The sequence below is a fragment of the Lynx rufus genome, unplaced genomic scaffold (assembly GCF_022079265.1).
Source record: "Lynx rufus isolate CCGP_SWC_20201006 ecotype Redwood Valley unplaced genomic scaffold, mLynRuf1.p SCAF_1, whole genome shotgun sequence".
NCBI classification, from domain to species: Eukaryota; Metazoa; Chordata; class Mammalia; order Carnivora; family Felidae; genus Lynx; species Lynx rufus.
In genome coordinates this window covers 228,572,316-228,584,606 of record NW_025814823.1, presented here as the reverse complement: position 1 = coordinate 228,584,606, position 12,291 = coordinate 228,572,316, and the positions used below count along the sequence as shown (strand labels likewise).

Genomic DNA, 12,291 nt, shown 5'->3' with positions numbered 1-12,291 from the left:
TTCTTAAATATAAAATCAAAAGCACCAAAAAAAAAAAAAGCAGCTAAATTGGACTTAATCAAAATTAAAACATCTATACTTTCAAAGATACCATTAAGAAAGTGAAAGACAACCCACAGAATGGAGAAAATATTTGCAAATTATCTGATCTTGTATTGAGGTAAATAACTGTTACAGCTCACCAATAAAAAGACAAATAATCCAATATTTTAAAACATGGGCAAAAAATGTGAATAGACATTTCTCCAAACAAGATATACAAATGGCCAAAAACCAAGTAAGATGCTCAACATCATTAGTCATTAGGGGAGGGCAAATCTAACCCCCACTGAGGTGCCACCTTACCCGTGCGAGAATGGCTACAACCAAAGCAGACAAGGGCTGGTGAGGGTGCAGGGGGCTTTTGCGGAAGCCTGACACACCGCTGGTGGGGGTGGAAAATGGCACGACTGCTCTGGAAAACAGTTTGGCACGTCCTCAGAATGTTACGCATAAAGTTACCCTGCGGACTCAGCCATGCCACTCCTTGGTACAGACCCAACGGAAAGGAAAACAAAACATGTCTGTACAAAAACTTTACGCAGATGTTCACAGCAGTATTATGCATAAGTGTCCAAAAGCAGAAATAACGCAAATGCTCAACTAACGGATGCATCAGGAAAATGTGGCATGTCCATACGATGGAATATGACTCAGCAATAAAAAGAAATGAAGTACTGACATTTTGCTACCACATGAACCTTGAAAATACCATGCGAGGGGCGCCGGGGTGGCTCAGTCAGTTAAGTGTCTGACTTCGGCTCAGGTCATGATCTCAAGGTTTGTGGGTTTGAGCCCCGCGTCGGGCTCTGTGCTGACAGCTCAGAGCCTGGAGCCCGCTTCGGATTCTGTGTCTGACCCTCTCTCTCTGTTCATCCCCCCTGCTTTTGCTCTGTCTTTCTCTCTCTCAAAATAATAAATAAACATTAAAAAAATTTTTTTAAGAAAAAGAAAGTGTTATGCTAAATAAAGGAAGTCACAAAAGACCATGTACAGTATGATTCCATTTATATCAAATGTCCAGAGCAAGCAAATCCATAAAGACAAAGTAGGTCAGTCGTTCCCAGGGGCTGGGGGAGGGGGATGGGGAGTGATAAAAATGGTCTAAAATTACATAGTGGGTGATGGGCATACAACTCTTTGAATATACTAAAACCACCAAATTGTACACGTTAAAAGGAAAAATTCTTAAATAAATAAAGGACACATTTTATGTAAGTTATATCTCAATACTGTTATTTTTTTCTCATGCAGCTTATTTTTTTAATTCGTTTGTCATGACAAACACATACAGGCAACTTTTCATTAAACATTTTTTCTTCTCCATTTTAGACATAATTCATGACTGAGCATATTCTGAGTTTAGAAAATTCTGTATTTTAGACTATTTTAGGAAGTAAAGCAGTGTTTCCAAATAATATAAAAATTGAAGTTAACACAATAACATATGCTTTTTTTTTTTAGCTTCAATAAATACTATTGTAAGTTGTGGGCAACACTGTTCTGAGCTATCTTTCTCTTTCTCAGTGACAGACTCTCCCAAAGAGGTACCTGTTTCGGTTTCTTGTGATGGTTAGCTGATTTACCATGCAGGAATATAAATAATAATTGAAAATTACATGGCGTCTCCCCTTTGCAGGGTTGCTGTAGAAAGAGTTTGCAGGACTAAAGACAACATTTAATATCGTTAGCAACTGGATATCATATGTTCTCTAATTTTACAGACTATAAATGAAAACCATGAGACATACGGCAAAAATCACAACACATTAGCACAACAGGACACATACTGGGTTAAAGTACAAACTATCTCTTAAATGTCAGAAAATATTCATTGCAATGATGACAAGTTTCTCTTTAAACTGTGAGACTAAAGTCTTCCTTGTCCCCCTGTTCTTTTCATTACCAGGGACCAGAAATCAGTGAGGCAGCCATATCTGTGATGTATACACTAAATATATACCATTTATAATGGCGATATTAAAATACGTGGATCTTCATATTATATTAACTTAAAACTGGCTCATAGATTTATATTCCAATCAACACTGATTTAAGAATTGCACGGAGGGAAATACATTTTAGCTCCATCAATGTTGGTTTTCAATGACTGGTTAAAAAGGACTAAAGGAACATTTACCTTGAGGTTCATTTTCTCCAATTTCAGCATCAGAATCACTGTCTTCATTATTCTGCAAAGCAGCCACTGCTCTTTCCTGCATCTTTTTCTACAAAGTGAAAGGATATTCTTCAGCTCAGCCCCATCCATAACAGAAGAATCTTCCATATGAAATGATTCCTTCACCCACACCCACCTTAGACAACAGCTCGCTGCTCCACTGTCTAATGCCCTTGGTGACATTGACGATGCACTCCACAGCTTTGTTCAGCGTCTGCTGTATGTCTTCCAGGGCAGGGGCCATGGCAATGTTGGGAATGGCCAGAGTGATGTCCGCCCGGAAAATGGGCAGACTGTTCTGCTTCCTCTTCGATGTACTGTTACTGTCTGAGTTAACACAAAAGAGGGAAGCCTTACTATTTTTTATTTAAAGTGGGTTTTATTTCATTTTAAGCTGGAAAAACTAAAGCACCTAGAACAATACATAATAGATATATATAATCAGACAAATATTTAGTAGATGAATGAAAACTAACTCGTTTTATCCAACATAACAACAGTTCAGTGGGACCGACGCATTGGCTACTGATGCAAGCCACTGGTGCCCCCTCCATAACGGACACCCACTATGTGGGATCAGGCTTAAATATGTAAACTGTTAGCCAAAATACTGAGAAGGATGCTGTTCACATACCACCATGCCACCAAATTAAATGTTAAATGGAGAATAAGGAAGCAAGGCATGAAGAACAAGAATAGCTATCAGAATAAGGCAAAGTCAGAGCACATAACCAGTTGGGAAAATTTCAAATAAAACACCTTTTTACCACAGTGTGTATAATCCAAACTGGGAGCAGTGAAAGAGTGGAGAAGAAATAAGGTGTAACTCACCATTTATAACTAAGGGGCTTTTAAAGTTGCATGTAGGTATAAGTATCAGTATAGCATAGATATATAAATGTGGGGGTGTGTGTGTGCATGTGTGTCTGTAACTTTATATAGTTGGAAATACCTGCAATATATACAGTTGGAAACACATGTGATTTAATATTCAGCATATCAACCAACGCTTGATAAGTTCTAATAATACCCTGGTGTTAAATAAAAGGATTATCTTCCCTTCCAAAGTGAAATAAAGCATAATAAACCATGCTACCAATCAAAAAATCCCTTCAATGTATCCACTGTTACTCATCTACTTTTAATTATTAAAGATGCTTCCCCTTAAATGCCAATATTCAAAATAAATAAAAAGGGTTTATTGCCCTATTATTTTTCTATTCTAATTAATATTTTATTTTAATTTTTAATTTAAAATGTAATTGCAGAATGTCTCTAGATTTGATGGATTTTTGTGGCTCATCTGGGAATACAACATGTGTTTCTGAACTGTGCTGAGGACAGGATGATTGTATTAAGAATGAGCAAACCAGCTGGAAAGTAGCAAATTGACCCAAAAATAGTAAAAACATTTTCTGTTTTGGAAAGAATGGATTAATAAGACCTACTTCACAGAATTATCGGCATAATCAAAGTTCATAAAGTATAAACTTACACGGAGGCTGTTAGTAAATGGTAATTTACTTTTTTAATTTTTTTTAATTTTTTTAATTATGTATAATTTATATTTATAAAAATAATTTATATATTTATTTATTTATTATATATAATAAAATTATATATTTATATATAATTTATATATAATATATGTGTTTATTATATATTATATATAATAATTATATATAATAATTTATATAAAAATTTATATATTATAATTTATATTTATTTTAAAAAAGTAATTTTTTAAAATTATTTACAAATAGCAGGAATATACACACACACAAGCAGCAACCATGCCTGACCCGCCAGTAGGCAAGCTGTGCAGAATTATTACCCCGGAAGTTCACCATGTTGCAGGAATGAATGCGCTTGCGGATGGCCTCCAGTGCGTTTCTTGTAACTTTCAGAAGCGCATCCGTGTTTAGATGGTTAAAATGGGAGAGTAACCCGCAGGCTTCCTCTTCTAATATCTCAGTCTCCTTCTTCTTTCTCAGGATTGTCGCCAAAGGCAAGAGGCCTGACGGGGCCTTGAGGGATGACGTCAAGGTGTCAGAATTTCCTTCTCTCTTTGCTGTTACAAGATGAGAAGATGGAGGGAGATGGAAAGAAAGAGAACCATCTATCACAGTTGAAGAGATACGATAAATTACGTGCAAGTTTAATCATACTTAGACGTCAGATTTCCTAGAAAGTGAGGAAGAGGAAATTGGGGCACCACATGGGTTATTGGAGGCCTCTCTGCTCCACAGTGTGAGGAAACAGGAGGAGAGGCCTGAGCTATGGCTGAAAAAGCAAGACGGGGCCTCAGGGACCTGGGTTCTGATGCTCTCTCTTCTATCAATAGCCATAAAGCCTCAGAGGAATCACTTTCCTTCTCTGCCTGTCAGTGTCCTCATCCCCACGAAAGGTTTGCTTTAGGACAGACAGAGATCCTCTAGTGGGAATTCCAATCCGTCATCCATCCTACTCTACTGACAAGGTGCATGCTCGTAGAATTTCACAAAAAAAATAATGGGACTAATGACAATAGGCTCAGAATCATAACTTCAGATTTATAAATGTCCTTATAAAATTGGGAGAGTGTTTACAGAAGTGTGACAGTAACTGATATATAGCAAATGAAATTTTAGTTTTCAGTAATGCCCTTGGACAAGTAAGACCCTTCCATTACCCCATCTCTTACCTGAACTTTCGTTTTTTGAATCAGCACTATTTACATTAGATACTTTGTCACTTTCTTCTTTGGACAGAACTTCCACATCCAGCAACATATTTATTAGTTCATTCACTGCTTCCTCCACTAATGAGCTTTTAAAATTTAGTATCTGAGCACCATTTACACAAAGGTCCTACCAAAAAAAAAAAAAAAGAAGAAGAAAAACAGTGTCATATTTGTTTATCTAGTTCTTTTTTTTCTAATGTTTATTTATTTTTTGTTTTTTGAGAAAGAGAGAGTGTGAGCACAGAGAGAGAGAGGGAGACAGACTCCAAAGTAGGCTCCAGGCTCTGAGCTGTCAGCACAGAGCCCAACACGGGGCTCACACTCACAAACCATGAGATCATGATCTGAGCTGAAGTTGGACACTAAACCAACTGAGCCACCCAGGCACCCCTGTTTATCTAACTCTTAAGACCATATCAGTACCAGTAGTAATGCCATAGATATAGCCTCTAGATTGGATTTTGGCCTCCAATAATGCAGGGCCACACCCCTCACATTAATCCTGGCAGGCATGTAAAAGAATGCATTAAAGATAAGAAGCCAACTTGATCAGCTCAGGTAGACCAAAATTATACTTACTTCTCCAACAGTAAAGAAAATACCTCCAAATGCTTATCATCAGCCTCTCTGTCCATGAAGCTCCCTTTATTTCACATCAATCTGCTCTAGTCAGCTTTCTTTCTCTCCTCACCTTTGACAACAAGCCATAGTCAGCCCCTAATTAATTTCAGATATTCCACTCCCCTCTCGTGAGATTCCATGTTTCTCAAGAATGAGATTTAACAAATATAAACTAATAATGATTGGGGCACTATGATCAGTTCTGTAGGGTGATAGATATAGATAGATAGATAGATAGATAGATAGATAGATAGATAGAGACAGATGATGTACACAGTCAGCAATTTACCACCTAGTTGGACAATAAGTCCATGCAATAATAGACCCTGTTAGTTGGTCACAGTCTCTGGTTCCTTTCCAAGGCCCACCATTACTCATCTTGAAACTCTTCTAATGTGCTCATGGACCATCTACTCCAAACGTCAGCTTCACGGCTCATTTACCTCCTCATCACCAATGACCTTCACCTCCACTCTGCTGCTGCAGGGCACATGGCATTTTGATACCATTTACATAGGAACATTCTGATGTGTCCTGAAATAAACTATTAAACTTCTTTATCATCAAATAAAGCATAAAATAAGAACTTCACTCCCAACTCACAACTTCACCCAACTACCAATCTCTATCCCTAGCCTTGAGACAATTATGAAAAAGAGGCAGGTCGGAGATTGGGTAAGGGATGAGATAGAGTTAGTACCATCTAGTAACAAGTAGAGACTCCAGCACCAAAATTCCTCGGTTCAGATCCTAGTTCTGGGAAATCTTTGACTCCCAATCTGAAAATTAAGTGGTGATTATCATAGAACCTAACCTTATGTTATTGGGAATATTCCATAAGATAATATATGTAAAATACTAGAATAGTGCCTGGCACAAAGTAAGTACTCAGGAAGTGTTTGTTTTTATTACTGGTCAGCAAAGCACACATAACCACAGGACCTACATTTGCCAAACTTGCTAATCTCATTCCATATAAATGAGAGCACTTATTTTCTGAGAGCACTAATATTTTTTAGAGTCTGTATCCTAAATCCTTTCACTGTACACACCCTTTCCTAATGACATGCTTTCTCACTTCAACCATTCTTTCATCAATATCCTTACCTCCATCACTCCCTCAGCCTTCCACTGCCCCAGCCCGGAGAAGCCCAACCCACATGAACCAGGTAACCAACCCTTTCCACTTGCATACACAAGTCAAGGCAACGCACGTACTTGACACTGGGAATGTGGTCCCCAAATTCAGTCAGGCCCCTAATGCTACCCAGAATCATTCTACAGGACTACAGTCACATTCTTCTACCAGGCCCCATAATAGCTGTATCCTCAAATCTTTACACTGGCCTCTTCCATATACTCAGCCAGTGACCTTGATTTTTACAGCACAAAGCAAATAAAGGCCAAGAGGTGGGGACTCACCCAAATCCCTGACCCCATGCCCTCACCCAGAAGATAAATTGGCCTCTATCATTAACCCCTTATCCTTTTTCAGTGAATGCGGTAAGTCCCCTTCTGTTTAAGAATAATCACACAACGTGAGTTCTAAATCACAGACTCCCCTGCTTCCCAGACACATACTTACTAGCCATTCCCTTTCTCCTTCCCCCTCAGCATAAGAACATAGTCGGTGAACTTTAACGCAACATCTTCCTCCAGCTACCGTAACAAGTTTCTGCCTCAGGGCACTTATTGTTCCCTGTGCCTGGAATTCTCTTCCCCAAAGTTATTCCCAAGGATTTCTCCCTCATTTCCTCTGCTCAAATGTAATAGCAGAAGTCATCCCTGTCCATCAACATAAGTCACAACTGTCTATCAGATACTCCTTTTCTTCATTACCCTCTTAATTTTTTTCCACTGAGCTTGTCACCTCCTAACTTGTTGGGTTACTGGCTTTTTTGTTTATTTGCTCTTCTGAATCCTGAACTTGAACACGGGCTCCACGAAGGCAGGGATTTCATCTGTCTTGCTCATTGCTGTATCCCCAAGTAAATAAATTCTGGGGCGTCTGGGTGGTTCAGCTGGTTAAGCCTCCGACTCTTGGTTTCGGCTCAGGTCATGATCTTACAGTTTTTGGAATCGAGCCGTGTGTTCGGCTCTGTGCTGACAGCATGGAGCCTGCTTGGTATTCTCTCTCTCCCCGTCTCTCTGTCCCTCCCTCACTCGTGAGCATGCACGCGTTCTCTCTCTCTCACTCTCTCTCAAAATAAATAAACTTTTTTAAAAAAGCAAACAAATTCAAGAGAAAGCATTCACTTAATTGGTAATCACTCATTTTGGTAAGCAAAATGCAAATTAAGATTCGGTTCTATGATTCTGCTACTTAAACTGAAATGAATAAGTTATAATAATTTCAAATTATTTATTTCAATAAATTTATTATATTTTATTTACAATAAATGTGTTGTTTTATTATATAACTTATAATAAAATCTCTTTTGTAATTTATTACTATTATTATAAAACAGTATCTGTTGAAAGATAGTGAAATTGGTACCACTACGTTGCCGATGGCATTGGAAGCTGATGCCATCCTTTTGAAGAGCAAGTTGGCTACAAATATTAAGAGCTATTAAATGAAGCCACATTCTTTGATGCAATAATTTTGCTTTGAAGAAAGAAATAGTCCTAAAGGGGAAAACATGATACATATAAATATATTCATTGCAGCTCTTGGCAAAATAGCGAAACTGTGGAAACCACCCAAATGTCCAGCAACAGGGAATGAGTAAGTAAATTAAGGTACGTGAACTCAATAGAATATTTTGAAGGCATCATTAAAAAGGTGGCTATAAAAGCCACATAGCAACATGAAAAATAGTTCTTGAAAAAACGTTAAGTGGGAGAGAAAAACACTATTCAAAATCTGCTGGAGGGGCACCTGGCTGGCTCAGTCATTGGAACATGCGACTCTTGATCTCAGGGTTGTGAGTTCGAGCCCCATGTTGGGCATAAAGATTACTTTAAGAAACTATTTTTTTTAATCAAAATATGAGGCACCTGGGTGGCTCAGTTGGTTAAGTGTCTGACCCTTGATTTCAGCTCAGATAATGAATCACACTTTGCGAGTTCGAGCCCTGTGTCAGGCTCTGCACTAACAATGTGGAGTCTGCTTGGGATTCTCTTTCTGCCTCTCCCCTGCTTGTGTGCTCTCTCTGTCTAAATAAATTTTTTAAAAATAAATAAATAGATAATAAAAAACAAATCAAAATCTGATGCACGTGTAGCAGGGGATCACAACTTTACTGAGAGGCATATAAAATAGTCCATACCCCAAACTGTAACAAGCATGGTCTAAATGATAAAAAAAAAAAAAAAAAAGGTATTTTTCCCATTTTTAAAAGCTTGTGCTTAAATTTAAAAGAAATGTATTTTTATAGAATAATACTGATAATAGGGGTAACATTAAAACCATGAAGCTAAGTGATTTCTCAGAGGGCAAGAGCATGACAAATGAGCAGGGGCGTGCGGGCAGGGGGAGTTTGGGGTCTAGACACAGCTGGTGAATCTGAGAGAAGGAAGAAATAGGAATTTCTAAAATGCTGACATTTAATTTTGGTTATCTAGTAGTAATTGAATGTAAACTGAAGATTACCACATATGCAGAAAAGGTAACATGTGTTACCGGGACGGGACTGAGACTACTATTCTGCTTGGGACGTTGGTCTTTGGCTGGTGTCTGGGGGCCTGGATTTGGGGAAGGTTCCCACGGCTCCCCAGCTGGTAAGACTGGCTCACTGCGCCTACACGGCCTGTGCAAACAGTGTGGTTTATGCTGCATTCCTGTTTTCCTTCTGGATACCTGGGATTTTGGTCCACGCTAGGCAGACGGTGCCTATGTGACCACACCCAATGAAAAGCTGGGACACTGAGTTTCTCATGGACTTCCCTGAGCAGAAATGTTGCAAACAGGTTGCTGCATTTTTGTTGCTAGAGAGAGAGTAAGCTCTGTGTGGCCCCTCATGAGAGTGAGAGAGCAGAAGGAATGCACACATGCATTCCTCCAACCCCCCACCACCTCGTTTCCCTATGGCCTGGGTGTCTTTACTATATCACTCTAGTAAGTCTCAGTCTTTAGTGCAAATAGGTGCTGACTTCCAGGAGTCTTTCTTACCAATCTTCCATTCTTTTTTGTTTTTTTACGTTTATTTATTTTGAGAGAGACAGAGAGAGAGGGGGGAGGGGCAGAGAGAGAGAGCAGGGGACAGAGGATCTGAAGTGTGCTCCGTGCTGACAGCAGCGAGCCCGATGGAGGGCTCAAACCCATGAACTGTGAGATCGTGACCCGAGTCGAAGTCTGACACTCAACCAACTGAGCCGTTCAGACATCCCTTAATCGGCCATTCTTATAAATCATCCTTCTAGTGGAGGTGGTCTTGAGGACTCCTGACATACCATATCAAAATCATCACTGATGAATTCTCATAATCAGGATGCCCATAGAGAACACTGCAGTGATGCCAAAGTCTCATTTCCAAAGGGCCAATTCATGGAACACTGTTTGTAGGATCTTAATCCTGGTATAAGGAAGAAAGTGTTCCATTTGGAAAAAAAAAAAAAAGTGTAAGAAATAATGGGTCAAAGCAAGTTATAAAGGCTCTCCCAGGAGACCTTCTGAAAGCTGTTATTTGAATATGTTAATGAGTGAAGAAGCTGCCAGGGTAACTGGGGGAACGGTCCTTACCCTGAGCAATCTGCACCCAGACCCAGCTTTCCCGGTTTCCTGGCAGTGACTCTGGAACTGTGCACCATTGGACACCTGTTTGGGAAGCAGTGCTCCACAGAAATGTTTAAGGAAGAAATTCTGCCCTGAAGATATTTAAAACAATCGCCTTATTAATTAGCATTAGCATACTGGAAGCTCTTCAACAAAATAGCTCTATTTTTCAAAAAAATATGGAAAAAACGAGAAATGCGTCCCATGGCAATTTCCCCTCCTACTGGTCTGAAAAGAAATGATCTGCTCTTCGTGTCTAAGTGACTCCTTAGATACGTTCCTCTTCATTTTCAAATTACTGCCAGAAAGCTCTGCGTTTGATCACACCTATCACAGACCAATTACAGACATAAGAAAAATGTGTAATTTATGCTTCGAAACATGCCCTTTATTTTAAAATTTTTAATAAAAACATCAATCTCCTAATAACCTTTGTCATCTGGAGGAACTCGGCGCAGGTAAGTGGCTCCTCCTGGGGAAGCCGGCAAAGCGGCGTGCTGCTCATTTCTTCCAGAATGGCATCAATGCGAAACTCCATCAGATCGTTGACTCTGTCAAGCAGCAATTCCAGGTCCTCTTTGGAAAAAATAAAAGTGAATACAAGGGATGAAGCACTTTTCTTTTTTCAAAAAAAAAAAAAAATGTACACGGCCAAACTGCAGTGGTGAAATCAGGATTATGGTTACTGGGGACCGCTGTGTCTCGCTTGGTTTTCTCACACTGTCCTTCCTCTAACTGGTTTCCCGGCTCTGGCTCTCTCGACCTGCCTCTCTCTGACTCAAGACGTCAAGGACTGGCTCGAATGCATCTCCCTCAGGAGGCTTCCTGTGACTCTGCACATATTCGAATTGCCCCCTCCTCCTGCGCTGGCACTGACCCCTGAGCATCCTTCTAGCTCTACGTGTGCCATATTGCCTACTCATCTACTCATGTGTCTTTTCTTCTTCTAGAATTCCTCCTTGTCATCCTTGCTTGGTCAACACAGCTCTGCACCTATTCCTCAGGAGGTATTCAACAGATAATTCTCTGTTAAGATTTTGTTTTTAAGTAACCTCTACACCCAACATGGGGCTTGAACTCACAACCCCAAGATCAAGAGTCACATGCTCCACCAACTGAGCCAGCCAGGCGCCCCAACAGATATTATTGAAGTGAAACAATTCCCTCGGTTTTTTTTTTTACGTTAGTATCATAAGGTACATTTTTTTTAAGTTGTGCTGAAGTAATATTGAACACTAAGTTCCAGACAGAAAGGTCAATTCCAGAGGAAATTAACACTTTTACATCAAAAGTAGGAATGATGGTTAATAAAGCTCTATCTAAGGGATAATATGGTTTTCAACGGATACCACAGAGTCAATTCTCTTTTCTTCTGATACGGTTTTCATCTAGGAAATGAAGTTAAAATTGAATACAGGAAAGTCCATGTTATATACTCATGATGTATCAAAGATGTAAAATGTTCCCTTAAGTAAATACCTTTACTTCCTATAGAATAAGGCCTTAAAAGTTTTCAACCATTTCTAAGTTAATATCAAGATACCAAAAAGTTTTGCCTGGTAAGCTTATTTCCAACTAGAAGAGAGCCAACACTTTTAGGTAAGCATGAATGCTCAGTAAAATTCTTTACTGTTTCTGATTCTATAAAGCTTCTTCGAGGACATCTGTGAGCCACCCCATCCCCCAAGATGTCCACATCCTAATCCCCTTCAAATGCTACCTGATATGGCAAAGGGGACTTTGCAGATGTGATCAAGTTAAGTATCTTGAGATGTAGAAACTGTCCTAAATTATCTAGGTGGGAATTATCTACACTAGGTGGGAGCAGTGTAGCCATAAGAGTCCTTATAAGAGGAAAGAAGGAGAGTCAAAGTCCATGGAAACAGAGAAACAGAGAGAAGGAGATTTAAGAATACTATGTTACTGGCTTTGAACATGGAGTGACCATGAGCCAAAGGATGTAGGTGACCTCTGGAAACTGGAAAGGATTCTCTCCCCCAAAGCCTCCAGAAG

At 39.4% G+C, this 12,291-nt stretch overlaps 1 protein-coding gene across 1 annotated transcript in view; it reads right to left on the bottom strand.

Annotated features, from left to right (window-relative positions):
* Window positions 1–12,291, bottom strand: part of DNAH5 (dynein axonemal heavy chain 5) — a 231,275-nt gene that overhangs the window by 177,464 nt on the left and 41,520 nt on the right. Inside the window, exons 17-21 of the mRNA XM_047077331.1 lie at window positions 10,709–10,854; window positions 4,879–5,067; window positions 4,053–4,284; window positions 2,355–2,545; window positions 2,180–2,267 (exon numbers count right to left, since the gene is read on the bottom strand). Coding sequence (XP_046933287.1) covers window positions 2,180–2,267; window positions 2,355–2,545; window positions 4,053–4,284; window positions 4,879–5,067; window positions 10,709–10,854 — 846 coding nt within the window. The remainder of the gene's footprint in view (window positions 1–2,179; window positions 2,268–2,354; window positions 2,546–4,052; window positions 4,285–4,878; window positions 5,068–10,708; window positions 10,855–12,291) is intronic.